At 46.0% G+C, this 25,375-nt stretch overlaps 1 protein-coding gene across 5 annotated transcripts in view; it reads right to left on the bottom strand.

Moving 5' to 3' along the window:
* The window catches only part of SENP6 (SUMO specific peptidase 6), a 157,296-nt gene extending 143,209 nt beyond the window's left edge, over positions 1-14,087 (bottom strand). For 3 of the 5 annotated variants that reach the window (XM_074990984.1, XM_074990986.1, XM_074990985.1), the window contains exon 1: positions 13,920-14,085. In XM_074990984.1, the coding sequence (XP_074847085.1) occupies positions 13,920-13,965 (46 nt within the window). In that variant the 5' untranslated portion in view covers positions 13,966-14,085. Of the gene's footprint in view, positions 1-13,919 lie in introns of all 5 variants that reach the window. The other 2 variants (XM_074990988.1, XM_074990987.1) reach the window with 2 other exon arrangements.
* Between the last annotated feature and the right edge of the window lie 11,288 nt (positions 14,088-25,375).

Below are 25,375 nucleotides of genomic sequence, written 5' to 3'. Positions count from 1 at the left end.
TGAAGGTGACAGAGTGGCTTCCTCTGTTTCCTGCATTTCTCCTGCAGCTGCCTCAGGGAGAAGATCATGTCAATGGCAGATCTCTCGGTGCGGACTCCACAATGGGATTCAGGATACACCCTCTCAGCGAGCTTCTGGAGTCTTCTGAGGATGACACGAGTGAACAATTTACCACTGATACTTAGGATGGAGATTCCACGGTAATTGTTGCAGTCACTTGTCTCCTTTGTTCTTATACAAGGTTACAATATTGGTGTCCCACATATCCTGTGGAACCTCACCCTCTCTCCAACACAGGCAGAGCAGCTCATGTAGGGGTTCCAGGAGTGTGTCCAAGGCACACTTGATTACCTCTGGTGGTATACCATCCTGGCCTGGGGCCTTTCCTACTGCAGTGCTGTCAACAGCTTTCTTCAATTCGACTACAGTTGGTTCCTAGTCCAGCTCGTCCATGACTGACAGGAGCTCAACGGCGTTGAGGGCTGTATCAACCACAATGTTCTCACCTGAGTACAGCTCGGAGTAGTGCTCGACCCAGCTCTCCATCTGTTTGGCTTTGTCAGTGATGACTTCACCAGATTTGGATTTCAGAGGTGCCGTCGTGTTCTGGATGGGTCCCATTGCCAAACATAAGCACGTCAATTCAACACCCCGTAAGCCTGAACCAATTGGTATGGGACAGCTGCAGACTTTAATTGTGATGTGGACATACCCTCACCTAGGGTTGTAAACTTAGATGCAGTTGGCTTTACAGGGGGGAAAAAAGTCTGAGTGAATGGCTTAAATTCCTCCTTCCCCACATCCCCCTTTTTGCACTGATTGGAGTTTCTAGCAATTCCTTCTTAAATCAATTTGTTTTAAGTTCTTTATCCCAAAGTTTTAAGATCTAAGTTTGGCTTTGAACTTTGTAAGTATTAATGTTCTGGCTGGGCCAGTACAGTCTAAGCCAGGGATGGGCAACAAGCAGCCTGTGGGCCAAACACTGTTCGCCAGGGTTAATCCCGTACAGGCTCCAGATGTTTTGTTTACCTGAGCATCTCCAGGCACTACCACTCACACTACTCACTGGCCTCGGTTCACTGTTCACAGCCAGCAGGAACTGTGGGAAGTGTTGGTCTGGCCCATACCATTCCCAATGGCCAAGAGCAGCAAACGTGACCAGTCCAAGCTGTAAGCAATCATGCCTGTGGAGGCTCAGGTAAACAAAGCATGTGGAGGCCCATCACCACTAACTCTGATGACTTTTTTTGGCTCACAGGCTCTCCTTTGATGTAAGCAAGTCAAAACAATTTAAAACAACCTCCACCTCTTTTGAAAAATATCAACAAGTCTAAATTAGAATCAAGATATTGCTCCTACAATAATGCCCTGAATTCAAAAGTTACTTAACCCATAAACACTTCAGTGCCCCGAATTTTGTGAAAGGGGAGTTAATTTTACAAATATGCTGAGGTGACAGATTTTAAAGCTGAAATCTAACAAATCAGATCTGCCAACTGGATAAGAGTCACAGAAAATATTAGGATGGAATCTAATGAGGGAAAAAACAACCTTTTTTCGTCCATGGATCATTAGCTTACTAGTTTAACATTAACATTTTTTTCAGGTCAACTTTTAACTTACATGGTATTCTTTTTAAAACAGGATGGATGACAATTATCAACCAGTCAACAGTTCACTAGTTCATGCAGAATCACACCAACATACAATCAGTTTATCGATCTAGTGCAGACACAATCAATATCCCGGTTACGCATTGAACATAGCAATAGAAATTTGCACGAAATTGTCAAAGACTAAGGTTGAGGATCAGTTGTTACACCAAGAACCAAAACACATTTATATATGACCACCACTGTCCCAATATTTCCCCAAGGAATAAGGATGTACTTCCCTTTAATCCATTTAAGAATGGTGGTCCCTGGTATTGGAATGGACTGGTTCAAAACTATTAGGTTAGAATATACAGTATTAAATAGGACTTCAGTTTTTCCTTACCAGAAACTCAAAAATCACAATACAAAATATGCAAATCAGAACTAAACAAAAATAACATGAGGGTGGTTTGGTTTAAATTTTCCCATATTAACATTTAACAAAAATATATTGCTTTTAAAAATCATAAATCTGTGGTGTTCAACATGCTAGCCACGTGTGGCGATTTGGCTGGCTGTGCGTGGCTAGCTGGCTTAAACAATAGATATATTTGCAGAATAGCATGGCTAGTTCAATATAGCAGTAGCCACTACAGTGACAACAGGCGTCCAGAACTGACTGCACACCATGGTATAACACAGTACTGATTTATCACATGAACAACTATGGTATAAAAATAATTATTGTATGTAAACAGTGCTGGATTCAGAAAAGCAGAGAAGGTACTCAAAAAGTTTTTGCAGGGCATATAAAGGGCTGTGAGTATTATATAAAAGAATTCAAATTTAATAAAGATATTTCCACTTTAAAATAAACACATACAAATGAAAATATCCTTTTTTAAAAAAAAAGAAAAAAAAAAGGAACGCAATTCACCTGGTTAGCCCCATGTTTTGTTCTAAAAAAAAAAAAAATTGGTTTAATAAAGACCTTTGAAGAGAAAAAAAAACAAAAAAACAGACAAAAAAACAGAAACAGAAGATGGCTTTTAGTGTCAAGTAATTAATTTCACATTGTAGGATCCACCACAAAAAGTATGATCATCAGCTGACTCCAGCATAACACTGGAAATTTTGAACAGCAAGTACTGTCCACAGGTATCGCCACGGATCAGTACAAAGCTGTGGAAATACTCACAGCAACAGCCAACACAGAGAAAGCTATGGCTGTCAACAAGCAATCCATGGTGTGTTTCATACTTATATATGAAACAAGAGAAAATAATATATTCAGAATATTTAAACTGGCTGACTACAACGCTCTCTCACGTTTTCTATTCAGAACATCTGCATAATGTTCATGTTGTTTCATCCTTACCAAGACTACACTGCTGTTTAAATATTTGGCATATCATGCTAACAAGTATAAGAACTTCATTGAAATACTCAAATACAGGATGGGGAGAAGGGGTTTGCTAACGAGAAATAGTTGGATTTCAGGACCATTCCTCCTTATAGAAAAGCTAGTGTGTAACTGCCAACACCAAATATTCAAAAATCTAAGTCGAGACACCTTCCCCCCACCAAAATCATAGAACAGCGTATTTTGCTATTGTGGAACAGGAGAAGCCACTCCATACTTAAGGGTCAATTTTGAACACCTTTCATAGCTTCCTAAAATGAAACCCTGAGGTCGTCTTCTGGGCCACACCTTCACCCAATCCATATACGTGGATGCCTAGTATGTTGTGGATTCAGTCAATCAGGATCCACCTCCTTAATAGACATTGGTCTTTCTTACAAAAAAAGACCTTTGGTTTCAGAAATCCCACACAGAACACAATTTCAGTGCCAAGGGGGTTGTGGACAGGGTCCCAGAATGCTGTGCCTCGTTAGCCATAATACCTGTTGTGCTACTGGAGGTAATGCGGAAGACATTTTTTTGCTTAAAATTACTGAATTCTAGAGAATACCTCCAATTATTTCATTGTCCACCATCATGGAACACCACCAGCCACTCCCACAGTTAAGGGTGCAGATAGCTCCTTTTCAACACCTCCGATAACAGCATACAATAAACCATCATCCTGAAGTTTTGCATGTCACATTTCATCCAAGGGAAAACTGGAAAATAAGGCTGTTTGAAACATTACCCAAATTTGTTTTCTTCTGAGAGGTGGCTTTCAGGTTTGTTCATGTTGATTTTGGCTTTTTTTTTTTTAACATTGTATGAAAAGCAGTCTTTATGAATAGAAACTGGCATACTTTGGAAATGATTCCAGAAATAGATGGAATGCATAAACTGAACAGCAATCAGGAAAAGTGCAGTGGAACAGAGGTCCCTAAAAAGACATGGACTAGCAGGCTATGTCTTGAACAAAATAGTGAATGGGGCTGAGGACCAAGAAGCATATGAAATTTTGGAAGGGAGCCAGGCTCCTGATTCTCAGAATGGGAGACTGATGCTGAAGGAAGCAAGAGGAGGGGACAGAACATTTTTGGATATGGAGGAGATATGACAGAGCATTAATTAATGACAAAATAGGGCAGTGTGGAAAAAGACACAGAAAAAAGTGCACGAGTGCACCTGAAACCTGAGAAAACACAGGTGTTGCCAAGATTTTAAGCCTATTCCTCTACCAATCCAAAAATCCTATTAGATACCCAAGCTGACGCTGCATATATACGAGGTCATACGGAGTGTTTAAAATGGAATGAACTATTTAAAGTAAAACCAGACTTTTATTTGCTTGCTTAGCAAAAGTCAGAGGGGAGCTGCGGAAAGTAGAGTACTTAAAGTCTTCCATAGAAAGAAAAGTTTCACTCTCTTTTCCTTCTGTCTATCATCCACTATTCACGTATTTCACTCAAGTAAAACTCCCACTACCATCAATTCCCATACCTCCAATGGGGAAAGTCTGGGGAAAAACAAACAACCCTCCCCCCAAAGCAAGAAGGGTACTTTTCCACACAAGTATCACCAGCTACAGAATCTAAATTTTCATTGTAAAAATACTTTTCTACAGCCCTTGCATTTGTGAAGAATTCTCCGAAGGATGCTGTCTCCGAGTCTTCATGCAAAACTCTAAAGGCTCTGCTCTTGTTAAGAACCAGCCTTGTCAGATTTTACTGTTATTCAGAAATGTGATCAGCACAATAGTAATAAGAATCTAATCTATTTCACTTTGCTGCTGCTGTTGCTTATAAAGCGCTGAGCAGCTGAGAGATCAGCTTTGAACAAATTTCTGTGAGGAGGCCCTAAAACAGCAGCTTGTAAAGGGACAGAAACCACCAACACATTCTTGTGGTAGCCAGGAGACTGAGATAAAAAAGAAACACAAAAACAAACACCACCCCCCTCCAAGTTAATTAATCAGTATGTATTTTAGAGTGCTTCAAACATATGTGTTGCGTATTACTGCAATATTATGAAAGTGAATGCTTCAACTTGAGACTGGAGGAGACATACAAGCATTGACCTTGTAGCTAAACAAAATATAAGGGGGTGAATCATATCCATTGTCCCTACCATGTTTTCAGCAAGAACAAACAGTGTGATTTGCCCCATTTCTATCGTAGCACCAGGCTTTGGGGTGGGCAGTATGGACAGTGGCCAGGGCAGCCCAGCAAAGATGGTGCCATGTACTAGAGTTGTCCTGATTTCTACCCGATCTGCCAAGAGCAAACAGAGCTGACAGAGGCAGCAGACAAGCAGATAAGCAGCAGACTCTGGAGAGGGCAGGGGGCAGTTGGATGATCAGTCAGGTGATTCCTCAGGAGCAGGGTTATCCCTCCTCCACTGCCTTGTGCTGGTGCGGCTGCTTTTGTTCCACCCCCCCGACTCCACACCTCTTGGACCTGCTGCCGACTGGGAGCATCCTATGGTGTTTTGCAGAGGACTGATGTTGGAGTGTTCCCCTCTCCTTGCTGGTGTATCCTGTCTCCACCCAACTGCAGTGGCGAGACAGAAGCAATCTGTGTGCTGCTGCCTCTCTGGGTCCTGGAGCTGTGCTCCGAACACGCCTTCAGGGTCCTGATTGTAAGCACTTCCTTAAAAAAAACAGTGCATTCATTCATTCAGGCACACCACACACACCTCTTTCACACATCATCCAGTCTCCCTCACACTAGCCACCCACCACATGTAATAGCATTGCCTGCATTCAAGTCACTTTTCCACTTGAGCTGGGCTGTGAGACACCAGCAGCTGCTATTCACCTGTCCTCTTCTTACACAGCCCAGTAAGGGAAAGTGACAGGGATGGAGAGAGCCCTGATATCACTCCCCCCATCACAGCCACAGAGGGGAAGAGGAGCAGAAGTCAGTGAGGGAGTAAGCAGTAATGCCCAGGTGCTGCATCCATACATCCAGGTCAGTTTCTTCAGGTGGGCGCAGGAGGGGAATTAAGAAGTTGCAGTGAGGGTGACATACTGCAGAAGTTGGGATGGAGAGAGGGCACGGAGCCCTTGAGACCCAGGGCAATGAGGGGGCATGCAATCCATATAAAGGCTGGGGACACCAAAATGCAAATTCTCCCAGAATACTATTTTCCTTAAGGATGGCCCTGGTGGAGAGGAGGGACTGAGAATCATAATCCCTATCCTAACTCTGAATAAACCATTCCATATCATCTCTCCATACTATGGCTCTACTGGTTACTGCTGGAGAATGGCCACTCACAGCTACAAATAACAAGTATCCCAATCAGATGGGATTTTCCATGCAACACAGTATTATTATTTGCAAGATTATGTGCAGACTCCCCCTGCAACTTAACTTCTGACCTCTCACTAAAGACAAGTGATTTGGGACAGCCATCAGTAGGTAACTGTGCTGCCACTGGAAACAGAATTCAGAGACACTCACCCTCTGTGAATTCTTTGTTCTTCTGTAATCTTACTAGGAGCATTCCCCCTTGCCTCTCAGGATTCTCAGAGTTTGGTGCTCAGAGTTCTTTTTAAATGTGAAAATATGGCAAAAACGCCAGCCCCTGTCCCCCTAGACTATGGCTTCACTAGAAACATCTGTTGACAGACATTTCTGTCTGAAGTGATCTTCTGACAAAACATCTGTCGACAGAGTGCAGCCATTCACTAGAGCACAGTTTCCCAAACAGTGGGTGGGTGTGAGAGAGAGAGAGAGAATGAATACCGGCAGGGGAGGGGTGGGACAGGTGTTGCCTCGATTTAAGAAGCCTTTTCCTCTACCAGTCCAAAAATCCTATTAGATACTCAAGTTTAAATTACATATATACTAGGTCATAAGGCATGTTTAGAATGGAATGGACTATTTAAAATAAAATCAAGCTGTTATTTGCTTGCTTAGCAAAAGTCAGAGGGGAGCTGCGGAAAGTAGAGTACTTGAAGTCTTCCATGGAGAGAAAAACTTCACCCTCTTCCCCTTCTCTCTATCATCCACTACTCACATATTTCACTCAAGTAAAACTCCTCCTACCACCAATTCCCACACCCCAAATGAGGAACGTTTGGAAAAACAAAAACAAACTAAAACCTCCCAAGGCGAGAAGGGTACTTTTTCACACAAGTATCACCAGCTACAGAACCTAAACTTTCTTTGTAAAAATACTATTCTACAGCCCTTGCACTTGCAAAGAATTCCCATTTTATGTGGGCGACCCGTCACAGCCGCTACAAAAAGCAGGCAGCCAGAAAAAACCCGTGTGGAGCTAGCTGCCTCCTACAAAGGTGAGTGAGAGTGGGTTGGGGAGGGGAGGGGGAGGAGCAGGATGGGGTTAGATGGGGGCTAGGAGTGCCTGGCTCGGGGGAGGAGGTGGGATTGGGGGGCTGGTCTTCCCTAGTTTTGGGGGAGGAAAGAAGCTTGGGTGGTGGGGCTCACAGGGCTTGGGTAGCTGGCCCGAGCATCGCGGGGCTCGAATGACTTGGATTGGCAGGCGAGCAGCTGGGCCCAGCAGCACGGGGCTTAAGCAGCTCGGGCTGGCATGTGGGCAGCTGGCCCCGGCAGTGTGGGGCTCAGGTGGGCAGCCGGGGCAGCTTGCCTCAGCAGCATGGGGTTGTGGCAGCTGTTGGGCAGGTGGGCGACGGGCAGGTGAGCAGCTGACCCCAGCAGCATGGGGCTCATTCAGGTGGCTCCAGCAACACAGGGCTCAGGCAGGTGCTTGGCTAGCGCAAGCAACTGTGGCAGCTGGCAAAGGGTTCAGGCAGCTGGCCAGCTAAGGCTGCACTAGGCACCCGCAAGGGGCCACGAAAAACTATTTGTACTTATTTTTAATTTTAAATAACAGTTTCTCTCAGTTTTTTTTGTGCTTATGTTAAATTATTAATCGACGTTTCTGTTAAAAGGGGGTTGGACGATGGTAAAGGTGAAGGGGTTGTGAGAGTTTCTCAAAAATCAAAAGGGGGGGTGTGATGACAAAAAGTTTGGGAACCACTGCACTACAGTGAATAGAAAGAGTGATCCGCTCTGTCACCAGAGTGGCTGGACTGCCCAGCTGCTCTCTCAACAAAAAACAGCCAACTGCAAGCATGGCAGACAGGGCTTCCCAGTGTCCTGGAAGTCCTATCTGTTGTCAGAAGCCCCCCCGAGCATCCACACAGCTTTTTTAATCAACCAATCTGTCCACAAAGGAACTCTTCATCATCTGGGGGAGGCAGAAGGTTGTCGGCAGAAGTGCCAAGTTTTGTCAACAAAATGCATTTGGTGGACACGTCAACAAAACTTGCTGCAAAACTCTGGTTTTGCCAAAAAAAAACCCACACATCTCACTCGTGTTGCCATAGCCCTAGTGATAAGATGTAAGGAAATTACATAAATCGGAACTGTTCCTTGTCCTTTTGCAACATTTTATCCTGAAAGTTATAATTTAACCCAGAATTTTTAGTTAATAATTTTGAAAGCTTTCCCTACTCTAATTAGAACCCTGCATTCTGCACAAATTAACGATATTAAAAGAAAAAGGTCTTAATTCTACTTACAAATTACCTTTAAAAGTAAAAGCTTACTAGATTCCAACACCAGAAGGGACCAACGTCATCATCTAATCTGATGTCCTGAGTAACATGAGACTTCCCTGAATTATGTGGTCTTTAAACTACAGTATATCTTTTAGAAGAACATCAAATTTGGATTTAAAAATTTTCAGTGACTCAGACTCCACCACAATCCTTGTTCATATTTTTCCAACTGTTAACTCCTCATTGCAAAAAATATGCACCTTATTTCCAGTCTGAATTTGTCTAATTTCACTAACACCCACTGAAATTTGTTGTAGCTTTTTCTGCTACATTGAAGAGCAAGTGATCAAATTTGAAATTTGTTGTAGCTTTCTCTTGCTAGATTGAAGAGCAAGTGATCAAATTTCTATTCTCCATGTAAATTCTTTTAAACTGTGATCAAGTCACTCCTTAAAACTTCTCTTTGGCTGTGTCTACACTAGCCAAAAACTTCGAAATGGCAATGCAAATTGCCATTTTGAAGTTTGCTAATGAAGCGCTGAAATACATATTCAGCGCCTCATTAGCATGAGGGCGGCCGCAGCACTTTGAAATTGACATGGCTTGCCACCGTGCGGCTCGTCCAGACGGGGCTCCTTTTCGAAAGGATCCTGCCTACTTCTAAGTGCCGCGGTCGCCCGCATGCTAATGAGTCGCTGAATATGTATTTCAGCGCTTCATTAGAAAACTTCGAAATGGCCATTTGCATGGCCATTTCGAAGTTTTTGGCTAATGTAGACATAGCCTTTGAAATTTAAATGGATGCAAGGATTTCAATTCACTGTAAGGCATGTTTTCTAATCCTTTAATCATTCTCATAGCTCTTTTCTGAACTGCCTCCAATTTATCAGCCTTTTTCTATATTTTGGTCACTGAAATGGAATACAGAATTCCAATAGCAGTTGCACCAATGTCAAATACAGAGATAACATATCTTCCCTATTTTTACTCTAGATTTTCCCATTTATATGTTCAAGGATCACATTGGCCCTTTTGCCACTCGCATCACAAAAATAAATACCTTTCCCATACCACCAGTACTTTTTCGTAGCCACAAACCTAAAGTTTAACAGGGAAAGCTCAGCCCTGAGCCAGGTTAATCAATGTTCTACACCATCTACATTACTATACCAAACAAACTCAAGTATCAGCGGGTTAGTTGGGTTAGTCTGCATCTGCAAAAACAAGAAGAACTCCTGTGGCACTTACAGACTAACAGATATATTGGAGCATAAGCTTTCATGGGCAAAGATCCACTCCATCAGATGCACACATGTAGGTATGTATCTGACAAAGTGGTTTTCTTACGGTGACCATCTGTCCCATATTGGGCGGGACGGTCCCGTATTTGGGATGCCTTGGCATCCCAACTTGTTTTTTTTTTTAAAAAGGGATTCATAGCCCCGTATTTGCCCCCTTCCTTCCCACAGGCCTCCAGAAAGTGGGGGCGGGGGCGGCCAGCAGCCACAGGCAGCTGTGGCTTCCCCAGGGCATGCTGTCTGGCTTTTGCAGGGCTTCTGGGAAGCACTGGCAGCTGCCATCTCCCCAGGGAGTGCTGACTGGCTTCCCCAGGGCTCCCGGGGAGTGCCGGCAGTTCTCGCATTCTTTCTGGCTCCCCAGGGTTTGGAGGAGCCACCCGTCCTGCCAATATCTGCCTGTCCCATATTTGGAATGGGGAGATATGGTCACTCTAGTCTTTGCCCACAAAAACTTATGCTCCAATATATCTGTTAGTCTATAAAGTACCAAACAAACTCAAAAAAGTCAAAATTGAATTTCTAAGGCTCATTCTTGCATTTCCAAAATGGAAATTTACATATTAGACACTATGGCATGTAGGTGAAAATGGACAAAAACTGAATGCCCATATGAATCACCCCATTGCACAAAAGACAAGTAACATTCAGAACAGTCAGGGAATGTTTTTTGCATAGATCAACCATTCTATTTTGATAGGAAAATTTCAGTTTTAAAAGAGGAATGTTTACCATTAAGACAATGACAGATATTTTAACTGAAACTTTATTACATCAAATGAAAGAAAACTGACGCTTTCAGAAGATCCCCTAAAATACTACTAAGTCTCTGAACTGTCATGCTTACAATTTGATCTTTTTCCTTCTGTACTGTAAAGCTCATCTTTTTATAGTCTAAGTTCATAACACCAGCCATACTTGGTCAGATAAAAGATCTATCTAGCCCGATATCCTGTCTTCCAACAGGTCTCATTAGAAATGAACAGAAAAGGAAATCAGGTGATTCATCCTCACCCGCTATTCCCAACTTCTGTCTGCCAGAAACTAAAAAATATGATTTCTGCCCATTCTGGCTAAAAGCCATTGAGGGACCTATCCTTCACGAACTTATCTAGTTCTTTTTTGGAAGCCTGTTGTGGTCTTGGGCTTCACAATGTCATATGAAAAGGAGTTCCACAAGTTGATTACGCATTGTGTGAAGAAATATTTCCTTTTGTTTTAAATCTGCTTCCTGTTAGTTTTATTTGATAACATTTAGTTCTCATGTTATGAGGAGTAAATAAACTTTTTTGTTCACTTTCATGATTTTATAGACTTCTGTCATATCCCCCTTAGTCATCAAATTTCCAAGGTCAAAAATCCCAGTCCTAATAATCTTTCCTCATGAGAAAGCTATTCCATACCACTAATCTTTTTTTCTCCCCATCTTTTCTGAAGCTGTTCTAATTCCAATACATCTTTTAAAAAAAAAAAAAAAAAATAAGGGCCACATCTGCATGCAGAATTCAATATGTGGACATACCATGGATTTATTTAGAGGAATGATATTTTCTGTCTTAGTATGTATCCCTTTATTAATGATTCCCAAAATCCTGTTTGCTTTTTTGACTACCGCTGCACACTGCATCCATGTTTTCAGAGAACTATCTTCAACAACTTCAAGATCTCTCTGTTGAATGATAATTTGGACCCAATCATTTTGTATATAAAATTAAGATTATATTTCCAATGTGCACGATGATCTTACTACTATAAGCCAAACAGAACTATTTACTATGCATATTAACTTAAAAAATTACTATCCACCTTTGATCTCATTATAGCAATTTAATTATGAGACCAGACTTGACAGACAGGCAATCACTACACCTACACAGACTTCCTACCTCATTTTTTCCTCAAAGACTGACGCAGGACAGGGTCACAGCAAACAATTTTGAAAGTTCTGCCCACTCATTTTTTTTAAGTAACTTAAGAAAAATGAAATCTTTAATCGTTTGTTTTAGGATTCACACACACACACACAGAGACACACACACACACTCTCTCGAGCTCCTGAAGATATTATGTCTTGAAATATTTTATGGTCTCTGCTCAGCTTAGTTACAAATTTCACAAATCTACACTGAAAGTCATCTCATGGTTCAGGACAAGCTATTTCACTTCTTTGTAGTTTTAGCCCTCACTCCTGTTTTTGTTTGTTTATACTTTTTTCTTTTAAACCATGTTTTCTCAACCCTGCTTCCATTACTGTCCAAAGTTATAACTTTAGCCAATGACAATTCTAATGCTACAGGATGATTTTAATTGCTCAACCATCCCATATTACTAGCTGCTAAAAACAAACATATGCATCCTCTCTGTTTTTCACTTTCATATATAATAATCATGGCATCTTATTTGCAAAATGTAATTTCTGTTTTTGTTTCATATTAAAACTCAACATAATCCAGTCACAGGCCTATCCTGCAATTTTAATATCTTGCAACTCTGTCAGGGGGCACTCAGAAGAATGAGTTCCAATTTTCCTAGCATCACTGCCCGAGTAAGCTTCCCTTCACACAGAGCTCTATTAAAATATGTTACAGTACCTTATATCTTCTCCGTCACTGGACACTAGGTTAATGGGCCTCCTCAAAAATCTGGACTACAATATAAATGTAACTATACTAATGCTCCATTTTGTCCACCAATCACAGGAATATTAGGTTACTCTTAAATGCACATTATAGCACCAACCTGCCACTGCTGTTATCAAGAGAGCTCTCAGGGATTTATAATATTTTAAATATTGTGCACGCTACTTATTTTTGTTCACTGTCTGCATAACGTACAGGAGAAGCATACCACCCACTGAACATACACAAAACTGATGATCATCATATGGCTGTCTCCACAAATGTTATTGTTAAAGTAGTATCAGGGAATGCCATGATCGGATTTGGGGAGAGAAGGGAGGAACAGGTGCTAGTATTTCACCACCATATGCTGAAAAGAAATTCTGATGCTCTTGGATAAGAAATAGGTCTTTAAGACATCAACTTTTCAGGTGAATTATTCAAATTTGTATTTATTCACACAGAAAAGCAACGTATCCGCTCTGTACACACCTCTAAAATACAACAATCTATCAATTAAGAAGCAAAAAGAAGCCCTGTAGCGCCTTATAGACTAACATAATTTGGAGCATAAGCTTCCAGGAGCAAAGATCTGCTTTGTGAGATGCATGCATCTGCATCTCATGCATCTGATGAAGTGAGTCTTTGCCCACGAAAGCTTATGCTCCAAATATCTGTTAGTCTATAAGGCGCCACAGGACTTGTTGCTTTGGAAGGTGCAGACTAACTCAGCTACCCCTCTGACATACAAACTAAGAGAAATCCCACAGAAAGCATGTACTGTACAGTACACATGCTGCAAAACTTACTGTGACAAAAGGGAAAAAAAATCATCATCACACACTTTCCAAACTGTATTCATGTAGCATATCCTCACGTCTATGATTTTTTCTCTACCATAGTGATAAAAGGACAGGTAAATACACTGTCCCTAGTCTAGGAATTTTGGATGGCAACTTTGTAAGGCTCCATTAACAGACTATAATATGTAACTACTACGAAGGCCCGCGGTTAAATAGGTCTAAATCGTATTAACTGGGCGTAAGTGGCTTTCTGCACTGGTTGGTAGAGCCCTTGTGCAGCTGCAACCCCCCAAACAGCGGCCAAGAGGAACCTGAAGCGTTCAACGCAGCACCAACGGCGCCTGCTTCCCGGTGCCACCAACAGCGGCGAGAAACCCCAGCAGAAGAGAAGTCGGATCCTGTCACCAGCCTCCCCTTCCCCAACGCCGAGGAGCAGAAGAAAGCAGCCTAGGCCGGGGGCCCGAGCGCGGCTGAGAGCACCCCCACGCCCAGCGAAGGCGGCACGGCAGGCACCAGACCCCTCTCCGCACCAGACCTCACCTGGCCCCTCAGCCAGCCCTGCGCCACTAGCCCAGCCCGGGAGAAGTCTCGCCCCCCGCCCCCCCCAGCACTCGCCCTTCCCCCAACGCCCCCCTCCGGTGCGGGCACGTTGCCCCCTCCCTCAGCCCACACGCACCTTCCAGAAACAAGCTGTCCCTGCAGCCGCCGCCGCCGCCGGCCATCTTCCTCCCGCCGCTGCTCCCCTCACTCCATGGCCGCGCGGCTCGCCCAGGCCCCACCGGCCCGCGCGCTGCCTCCCTCACAGCCACGCAGCAGCGGCAGCGCCGAGCCCCTTCCCCCGGCTCCCCCAGTGCTCAGCGGCGGAGCAACGCCCCCCAGCTCCCTGCCTTCCGGCCCGCGTGCGGGAGGAAGCGGCGGCGCGTCGGCTCGCTCCCTTATTGTGTCCGCCGTCGGCAGCCGCCGCTGGTTCCAGCCCAGCGCGGGCCTGGCTGCTGCTTGCGGCCCCTCGGCGGGGGAGTGACCGGGCCGGCCCCAGGCTCGTTCTGCCAGCCGCGCGCTGCCTCCCTGCAGGAGCGAGGGACGCTACTGCAGCCCCTGTCTACTCCCTGGGCCGTAACTAGTCCTCCCTCAGCCCCAGGGCGGCAGCCCCCGGAGAAGCTGGTTCCAATTTCCCTAGCCCCTGGATGATAAAATGGCCGCACTGGGGCTGTGTTGCCCTTATCAGTTCAGGAGGCTGCGGCTTGCTACGGGGTAGGGGGGAAGCTGCGTGGGGGGTAGTTAAACAGTTTAAAATTAATAAACTTTAAAAAGTGAGGGGCCCCTAAAGAATCCTGAGCTGAGGGGCCTTGTAGGTCCCAGTGAAATATGCACCAACCCCAGGCCCAGCTCATTTGTTTTAGCTTCTAAAATGTCACCATAGCTCTGATAGTCACGGAGAGGTGGCCGTGTTAGGCTGTATGGTCACAAAACAAGAAAGGACTCCTGCCGCACTTTGAAGGCTAGCAAAATTATTAGGTGATGAGCTTTTGTGGGGCAGACCGACTTCATCAGATCTGGAGAAGTAGCTCTGCCCCATGAAAGCTCATCATCTAGTAAATTGTTTTGTTCGTCTCCAGAGTAGGACAGGGCTGCTTTTTTGTTTTGTGAATAGCTGCGGTGAAACTATTCATACGCAAGTGCTTAAGGTGCTGTGTTTGTAAATACTGATGCATGAGTTTGTCAACAACTAACATTCAGAAACTGAGTCAAACCCAAATCATGAGATATTAAGGGTTAAAAAATAACTTTGGGGTTTGAGCCTTCAAGGTTCACCAAAGCATGAGGGTTAGAAATGGAAGTCTCAAGACCCACTGCTTTAAAAACAAACCTATGAGACTAGACTTTAGTGAGGAAGATTTCAACAGCAAAAACTCATGGCAGAACTAGGGTCTTTGTACCTAAATCGAAGCACACAAATTTTAAAAGGTAGATGTGGTCCATCTGCAAAGGTAAGTTTAAGTACCCCGCATTTTTTGCATACCCAAAACTGCTTTTAATAGGAGTTTGCAGAATCAGTCACTATATTACACCAGTTTAAGTACAAACACAGCAATATATACACTCACTCTCTCACTCTCTCTCTGCTTGCTAAATTATCTTTGAAAGAATTTGGGAAACAAGCATGTCTTAAGGAAACATTTTAAAAAAGAACACCTAGTGTCCATGTAAGTAGAGTGAAGTTCCAAGCAGAAGGGATAGCATATAAGAAGACAAAGACTATCTCTCAATGCATAAACTAATGGATTTCTGAAAGGATGATCTGTAAGTCTTAGTGTACTGAAAAACCTAAATCATTAGTCTTCAAAATGTCCATCTCAGAAAAACAGATTTGAATTCAAAGTTCAAGCTTAAAAAGTAAGATTTGTTAAAAATGAGAGAATTTAAATGTCTCAAATAAACACATTCCTTTTTCTTAAGCGTGAGATGCTAAGACCCTGATTATCCAGTGGGATTGATGCAGATAGACCTCCCTGCCTCAGTGTGGTCCCATGAGAGCAGAATGGCCTACTTGTGTCCAGTTGCCGGGGGGGGGGGGGGGGGGGGGGGGGGGGGGGGGGGGTGAATCATCATAATGATAGTTCAAAATTAGGAAATCTCCCTTGCATGAGACCAGACTTTTGATTCAAGTCTAACAACCTGTTTTCCAAAACTAGGAGGTTGTTTTGTTGTTTTTGTTTTTGTTTGTTTCTATTTTTTAAAGCATGCCATTCTAGTGTTTTCCCATAGACCAAACCATTGGCAGCAAATATTTGCTTCTGTTTTTAATTAATGAACAAAAAAGTTTGAAGTAAAATGGACCATTTAAGAGGTAACCCCCTTCTGCTGTGGCAGACATCCTGTTTATGGAGATTTATTTGTTTAATGTATACTGTTTTCCTGGGGAAGAACTAAATTACATACTACAGGTTGAACCTCTGTAGTCCAGCACCTTCTTAACCTGACTGGCTCCAAACAGAAGAATTTGCAAAACCGTGGAAAATCAATATTGTCTAGCAGCATTACCAACACTTCCACGGCATACTGGGCTGTTCAAAGACATTTAGGGGTGAATTAGAGGTTCTCTGCATAACATCAGAGAACACTGGCAATCCAGGACTGGTGACTTGAAACAAACTTTATGGGATCACGATAAACTTGGCCAGACCCATGATAAGTAAGTGGACGTGCGGCTAACCAAAATCATTTCAGACCATGGCTGCTGCCGGAGGAAAGAATGCCGAATTAGAGAGGTTCAACCTGTAAAGAACAGAGATTTCTTTTCTGCAAGGTCATGTATTGGTTTAGAGCATTGGTTTCCAACCTTTTCCAGATGGGGACCCATTTTGACAATTCAGGAAGACTTGGTGACCCAAGGCAACTCAAAAATGGAGTGGGGAAAGAACAGCAGTGCTGTAACTAGCTAATTTTGTATGTGAGGCAAGAATATAAAATTGTGTCCTTCATGTTTATGTATTCATAGTAGTTATTTCACAGAAAAAAGGAAAATACAGTAATAATAAATAACAAGAAGTCCTGTGGCACCTTATAGACTAACAGATATTATGGAGCATAAGCTTTCATGGGCAAAGATCCGCTTCATCAGATGCATTAATAATAAAATAATAACACTATGTTTATTATAGTTAAATTTTATTTTATAATTATAGTTGATCTGAGTTGTGGTGGCAGAAAGACCCTCATCCCCAAACTACTCCCTGCCAGCCTAAACCCCACATTCAGAGGTTGGAGGGGCTGAGGGAGTTGGGGCGCTGGGGGGCCACACTCAGGGGCTAAGGGAAGTCACACAAGGGCTGGGAGTCTGGGGGGGTTGGGGGGAGTCACACTCAAGAGCTGGGGGGGCTACACTGGCTGTGGGAGTCACACTTGGGCTGGGAGGCTGGTGCTGGGAAAGTCAAACTCAGGGATCAGAGTGTCACCCTAAGGGGCTGAAGGGGGTCACAATCAAAGGCTGGGGGGTCACAATTGGGTGGGGGGCTGGGAGCTGAGGGAAGTCAAACTCAGGGGCTGGGGGGAGTCACTCAGAGGTTGAGGGTCACACTCAGGTTGGGGTAGCTGGAGGAGTCACACTCAGGGAGGGAGGTCACACTCAGGCTGGGGGAGATATAAACAAAAATGAAAACAGACAAATCAGCTACATGGAACTGGGGGGGGGGTAAAAGGTGGGGGAGGATGGGAGGCAAAAATTACTTACTGCAAGAATCTAGTAAGTGGCTTGCCTGGGATGGCTACGAATATCAAAGGTGGAGAAGCTGTCTCAGTAATATGTAATTGCTTCTCTTGATAGAGCTTCTGGATGTGGCAGCATCAAGGAGCTGCAAATGGCTCCTTTAAGAACCACATGCAGCTCCACACTGCTGGCAACCCTTAACAAATCTAATTGCAACCCATGTTTGGGTCCAGACCCACAGGTTTGGAATCTCTGGTTTAGAGAGCCCTAAAAGGGAGGTATCTGTTCAAGTCCTATTCCTACCAGCAGTAACAACCTGCAGTTTTCCTTAGCAAACTTGCACACCATGGCTGTGTCTACACGTGCACAGTTCTTCGAAGTAGCGGCGCCAACTTCGAAATAGCGCCCGTCACGGCTACACGTGTTGGGTGCTATTTCAAAGTTGAAATCGACGTTAGGCGGTGAGACGTCGAAGTCGCTAACCCCATGAGGGGATGGGAATAGCGCCCTGCTTCGAAGTTGAATGTTGAAGTAGGGCATGTGTAGACGATCCGCATCCCACAACATCGAAATAGCGGGGTCCGCCATGGCGGCCATCAGCTGAGGGGTTGAGAGACGCTCTCTCTCCAGCCCCTGCGGGGCTCTATGGTCACTGTGTGCAGCAGCCCTTAGCCCAGGGCTTCTGGCTGCTGCTGCTGCAGCTGGGGATCCATGCTGCATGCACAGGGTCTGCAACTAGTTGTCGGCTCTGTGGATCTTGTGTTGTTTAGTGCAACTGTGTCTGGGAGGGGCCCTTTAAGGGAGCGACTTGCTGTTGAGTCCGCCCTGTGACCCTGTCTGCAGCTGTTCCTGGAACCCTTATTTCGATGTGTGCTACTTTGGCGTGTAGACGTTCCCTCGCAGTACCTATTTCGATGTGGTGCTGCCCAACGTCGAAGTTGAACATCGACGTTGCCAGCCCTAGAGGACGTGTAGACGTTATTCATCGAAATAGACTATTTCGATGTCGCTACATCGAAATAAGCTATTTCGATGTAGCATGCACGTGTAGACGTAGCCCACATGGGCTATTTTATTTTATATTTTTGGTATATGTTAACACATTTACATATGTTTTCTTGGAGCTAACCTAGCTTCTTCACCAGTAACAAAACACCACATTTTAGTTTTTTTATGTATTTGATGGAGTGGAGCTGGTGCTATGCAGACAGTAAGTTCAATGACTTAATGGTTTCCTCTTAACAAAAAAAAAACCAAGAGATCCCACTTTCTGACACTCTCAGTGACACCTTTATAGTTTGAAAAACTGATGGCTTCATTAGTCATGTGTTAGGCAATTTTTCTGCTGAGCCATTCCATTTTTCCTGTCTCTTTCCCCAATGAATACATTGTTTTGTGACATGGTAGTCCTGTGGGCTAAACACAAAACTATTAGAACTGTGAATTCTAAAAATTATATTGGATGCAATCATTAGCACAAATTGAAAAAAATATTCTTTCCTGCTTTCCTTTGTGGCATCTCTGACCTTTTATACTCTACCTCCTGCTCACATCATTTATATATATAATATCTTTATCTTCTGTTAAGTTTAGTTCAAAACCTACAGAAGGAAAAGAAGCTTTGTTACATTGGCTAGAGACAAAACAATTTGATTAGGATCAGGTAACCCTAGCTACAGTAAATTTGCAGCCAATATTCTGGTGGTGATGTTCTATGTTATTTCTTGCCTTCTGCAGCAGCAAAAAAGTCCGTTGAGGAGTTTTATGCAATTTAAAGAAGCCTTGATAAAAATAGTTGCTTTATCCACAATACTATCAAAATTCTATATACAAATCAGCCCAGAATTCTTTGCTGGAGATTTTCTTTTACGATTATTAGCTCTCAGAACATAGAAAGCAAGTTGTATTTGACTTTTTTCTATGGGTTTTCTTCGGAAAAAAAACCTTTCCTCTACTTTATTTGTACTGTAGTTCTTCCTTTTCTTACAGTGTTCTTTTTCAACCAGCCTCATATGAGCTAGCTTTAACTGATGCATATTGTTTTGTGTTTTTGAAAGCAATATCAAACTTAATTATTATTTCTATGACACAAGTGACTTAAGATAACATTTTTCTGTATTATTACAAAAAACAATTGGTAATATCATTTGGACCTCTCTAATCTGTCACCCTTGGGACCTGAGGAGCTGAGTGAGAGAATTTGCTGGACCACAGATGGTCAGTATTGTCTAGCAACATTACCAACACTTCCACTGCTCACTGGGCTCTTCTTAGACATTTAGAGGTGAATTACAACAAGGGTGACCACCCATCCCATACTGGGTGGGACAGTCCCGTATTTGGGATGTCAAAAAGGCATCCCACCTTATTTTTTAAAAAGGACTCATTGCCCCATATTTGGGCCCTTCTGTCCTCTTCCCCATCACAGACCTTTTCTGCCAGCAGGGAGCCACTTCCCTGAGCCTCAGGGAAGCAGTGGAGTGTGGGCAGCTGCTGCTTCCCCAGGGCTTCGGAAGCACTGGGGGCTGCTGCTTCCCTGGGGCTCGAAGGGAGCACTGGGAGCTGTGGCTTCCCTGGGGCTCCCGGGGAGCGCTGGCATCTGCCACCTCCTTCCCTGCTCCCCTGGGCTTGGTGGAGCTGGGAGAAGCCATCCCTTCCCCCATATCTCCCTGTCCTGTATTTGGGACAGGGTGATATGGTCACCCTAATTACAACTAAATAACAACACCAAATACAGAGTCAGGACTGGTGGTAATAAACAAAACTAATGGGACCACAGGAAACTTAACCACACCCATGATAAGTGGACATCTTGCTACCTGACATCATGACAGATTATGGATGTTGCTGGATGAAAGAATGCTAGACTAGAGGTTTCACGTGTATACAGTAGGGAACATTCTTGCATAGGTCTCCAGAGACCCCCTGAGCTGGAAAACATGACCTAAGAGGTCCTATTCTTCTCTGTTACTACACAAGTTAGGATTTATAAGGACACTTAACTGGTATTAGACCTAAAATCTAGATGAGGAAAAAATAAGTATATGACAAAGCCTGATGTCAGAGGTGATTTGACTTAAGTAAAATCTGGAAGATGGTTCAATGTTTCCTTGGTTTTTTTGCCCCCCCCCCTAAAAAAAGCTGTTATTTCTCACAATCTTCCTCTAAAGAAGGACTTGTTAGGGGGTTGTCCACTAAGGTTATGGTTTAAGATTTCTTAGATTTTTTCTGAATGTTTATGACAGAGGAAACTGTTGTCTGCTACAAAGGTTGTTGCATACCCGAGCAAGTAAGGTTAGTGTATCCATGTGAACCCCAGAATATGAAAGAGACAAGAGGGGCAAAGTAAGCCTTTACTGGACAAACTTCTGTTGGTAGAAGGGAGATGTTTTTGAGCTTCCCTGAATTTTTCCTCAAGGCTTCTGTACTCTGGGGATGTGTCTATACTAGTCCCATGTTTCAAAATTAATTTAAAAAGGCAGCCCAATTTCAAAAGAGGCCATGGAGCGTCCACACACTTAATGGTCTCTCTTGAACTTGTTTTCAGTGAAAAGGGGCACTAATTTTGAAACCACTCTTCCCATTCAATTTAGGAAGAGCGGCTTGACTCAAAATCAAATTTCAAAATAGGACATGTGTAGACGGTCCGGGACTTAGCAGGTCTGCCATGGCGGCTTCCTCAGGGAGCAAGCCCCAGCAGGGCTCTATGGTCTCTGGGGCCAGCCCCTTAAGGCTGCACAGCCCCGGAACCCCTATGCAGGAAGCTGATAGCATGGCCAGAGCATCAGGAGCATGAGCTCTGTCTGGCACACGCTGCAGCAGCCCTGAGCCCACAGACACACTGTCCAGCAGCTACATCGCAAGCTCCCCACACCCCAGCTACCCCCAGGAGGCCCCCTTCTCCCAGCCGCAGGGGTCCCCAGAGGCCAGCCAGGGCCAGAAGCAGAGGGTCCCCTCCTGTACAGAGGCCAAGCTAAAAGATCTGCTTGGCCTCTGGGCAGAGGAGGACATGCTGCTGCACAGTACCGGGTGGCCCAGCAATACAACAGCCTTTGAGCACCTGTCACAGGGGCTGCAGAAGCAAGGCCACTCGCACTGAACAGCCGACCAGGTCTGCTTCAAGGTTAAGGAGATGAGGCAAGCATACTGCTGGGACGGGGCACCAGCAGGTGGTTGGTGGCAGAGGCCACCCTGAGGTGCCCACATTATCAGGAGCTACACTGGTTCCTCAGGCCCAGGAATGCTCCAGAACCACTTTCCATGGTCAACACGGCCAGCCCGGAATAAGACCCTGGCAGCAAGCTGCAGCAACAGCCAGGACCCTTACGCTGGATGGGACGGTGGAGCCAGGGAGCAGCTCTGATGAGGAAGGCCACCTCATCATAGCCATCAGTTCCGGCACCTCCCACCAGGCCCCCTCAAGGCTGGTGTCCCCAGACCTGTTCTCTGGAGCCCCAGGTAGGTAGCGGGTGGCTTGGGTGGGCCCAGGGTGTCACCCTGTCCCGCATTCCCCCACCATGTCCCAGACCCAGGCCTGGTGCCATCCAGCACCTGTGCCTGTGGACAGCACCTCGACCTTCCCGACTGGAAAGGGATACGGGGGCTGGACTGCAGCCAGAAGTCGCGCCATGGATGTGGCCTCAGGGGGCACATGGGAGCCTCAAGGGCGGGGTCGGCAGAGGAGACACCGTATCAGGGGATGGTCAGGAGATGGTGGAGGGGTGTGGGCAGAGCCCCCAGACCCAAGCAGCAGCACTGACAGGTGGCCCCTCTCCTCTTTGTGTCTCCACAGCATCATCCTCCGAGGGCCGGACCAGTTCCGTGCTAGCCACCAGCACACCTTCCCTGTCATCTGACGGAGCCAAGGAACCCTCCTCCCCACCACCAAGGCTGCTGTCCACCCAAGCCTGGAGGGCCCAACAGCGCCAGCATTATGAGCCCCCAGGAGGCAGTGGAGGCCCATAGTGCAGCCATTCGGGAGCAGATGGCTGTGCTCTGGGAGTGGCTGCAAATGGAGCAGGAGGACAGGGCCTGGTGGAGGGAGGTTGGGGGTGAGGCAGCCACGGCCCTCAGATGTCTGTCCCCCCTGTCTGTCCCCCCGCTGCTCCCCCTGCTGCCCCTCCTGCCGCCCCTGCCACCCCCATCCCCACTCCTGCTGCCCCCAAACTCACCGCCCTTATCCCGCCCACCCTCTTCCCAACTGCCTGGCTTGCCCTGGGTCACAGCCTGATCGCCAGTGCAGGCCAGGGGGAGGTTTTCCCCCCAGCCCCTCCAGCACCCCATCCCCGCCATCTCACCCAGGCCACCCGTTCCCCTAGCCCCTGCCCAAGCCTACCTCCCTGTTCTGCCAGCTCCCTTCCAGTCCTGACGGGGCCCCTGCACCCGGGGTGGCAGGGGCCCCTGTTCCCGCTGAGAGTCTTGCCCCTTCACCCCTGTGGTGGACTAGGCCCACCCATGCCTGTGGCCCCATCTACAGGGGAGCGCCCGAACCCCTTTTTATATAGTTCTCCCCTGGTTCTCGCCCATATTTACCTCCTAGTTAAGAGGACCCCACATCATTATGTTTTCAGGTGCAGTTTATTGAGATGTTTATCATTAGATCCCATTTATTAAACCCTTCTGTTGTGCACCCCAGTGTCCCCTGTGTGAGGGGCTGTGCTGCAGGGCAGGTGTGGGCTGGAGGGTGCCAGGTGGAGGTCAGTGTGGCTCCCACTTGAAGGCCTCCTGGACCCTAACCCCGTCGTGATGTGCTTGGCGGCACAGAGCCATGGGCAGCTGCTCGTAGCCGGGGCCACAGTCCACAGCCCACCCCAGCACGCAGCACTCGTGCTTGCCCTCCACTATGTTGTGCAGAGCACAACAGGCTTCGACCACCGCAGGGACATTGGGCAGGCTGATGTCCAGCCGTGCGTTGAGGCATTGGAAATGCCCTTGAGGCATGCGAAGGCCTGCTCCACAGTATTGCGGGAGTGGTTCAGGTGGTAGTGTAGCCAGACAAAGTCTCCCCCTTACAAGCCAGCTTGTTTGCTGTCCCCCCCACCCACTGAGGAGCACACAGGGCACGGAAACGGCTGCTGACAGCACAGTCTTTGATGCCCCTCATTGAGGCCCAGATGTGCTAGCTCATCGTGACCCTGAGAAACAGAAAGTACAGATAGAAGACTAACAGGCCAAACTGTCAACAAGGGTGGGGGGAACCTCAGGAAATCACCCCAGCTGGCATTGATGAATTTGATGCACACACACATACCATCCCCGAAGAGGAAATCTCCGTCCCCCGCAAAAAGAATGTCCTGTACTTCTAAATTGCTTATCTCTTGTGTTACAAGTGCAAATTAAGTAAGAAATGCCCTTGTAACAAACTGGCGTCACAAAAGACAGACCAGTACGATCTGGCACCATAGATAAGAAAGAGAATACGTAACCTAAGGGGGGTATAAAAGGTGGGCCCAGCAGAACTCTAACTCTGAGTGCATTCCACCAACTACCTGCTGGTTGGGTCAGGTGATTGCCTCCCGAGGTCCGCAACTGGGGACGCCCAACCTCGTATCCGTCTTTCCGCGGAATTGAGTGACCGATCCGGCTTGGCTACACTGGTATCGAGAGACACAGAGAGGGTAAGATACACCCATGCTAGGTCTCCTTTCTTCTTGTGCACAGCTAAAGAATTAGAGCTCTGTAACTAGATGTTGTATCAAGATATCATTGTGTTAGATGGTAACATATCTTTGTATTGGATTGTAACGTAACTTGTTAACACCTGTACTTTGCTAGCATATAAGAAGTAGACAATAGCCTTTTGTAACCACATGCTTATAACTGTAGCTTAATAAACTTGTAACCAGTTAAGCTCTGAGCCTGACTGCTGTTACCCTTTTGTCACTACAACACAGCTGACACAACAAAAGAACTTTAACCATTTGGATACTACAGCCTGGCCATAGGTGAGAGTGCTAGCAGCTCCCTGCTCTAATAGTAAAAAACTGGGTTGCTTAGGACCCAGGGGGATCCATCAGCCTGTCTTGGCTGCTTGCAGCCACAAGCTCCCCGCTCTCGCAGTTTTAAACTCGGATGGTAACAATGGCATAGTTGGTACCTCACGGCACACTACCTGGCCACCGGCTAACAGGTAGTTAAAAGTGTCTTGAGTGGTAGTGGTGTGCCCTTTGTAGGGGTGTATCAGCCACAGCTGCACAGGGTATGCCCCGTTGGCCGCTATACATGGTGGCATCGTTGTGTCCCCCACAGGGAGCTCCTGGGCAGCGATGTAGGTGCCCTCCTCCATGTGCCGCCCCAGCCAGGAGTTACATAGTACTCAGGCGTTGTGGACTCACCCGGACCAGCCCACACAAATGTTACAGAACCTGCCCTGTACAACAATGAGGGCTGGGAGCACCACTGAGTGGTACCCCTTGCAGTGTATGTAGTGTCCCCTACTGTGGTCCGGGGTGCGGATTGCTTTGTGGGTACCATCAAGTGCACCGAAGCAGTTTAGGAAACCGATGGCTGCAAATCCTGAGATGGCGTTGTCCAAGTCACTGAGGCACACTGTGGAAGGAGGGCACTGACATGTGGGCCTGCATATCGGGGAGCTCCCTTCCCCTGCAGGGCCCCCCAGGGGTCCCCCTGCCCCCTTCCCCTGCAGGGCCCCCCACCCAGGGGCCTGCTCCCTCCTTCCCAGTGTGGGTGTGCGGCCCTGGTCTGACTCCCCTCCAGGAGGATGGCTCCGACAGTGGTCTTGCCCACCCCAAATTGGTGCCCCACTGAACGGTGACTGTCTGGGGTGGCCAGCTTCCAGAGGGCGATCTCCACACACTTCTCAACTGGAAGTGCAGGCCACATGCAGGTGCCCACATGCTGCAGGGCAGGTGAGAGCCACTGACACAGCTCCATGAATGTCTTCCTCAACATTTGTAAGTTCTGGA

Source organism: Carettochelys insculpta, chromosome 3, assembly GCF_033958435.1.
Source record: "Carettochelys insculpta isolate YL-2023 chromosome 3, ASM3395843v1, whole genome shotgun sequence".
NCBI lineage: Eukaryota > Metazoa > Chordata > Testudines > Carettochelyidae > Carettochelys > Carettochelys insculpta.
Note: the sequence above shows the minus strand (reverse complement) of the source record. Positions and strands in the feature narration are given on the sequence as shown.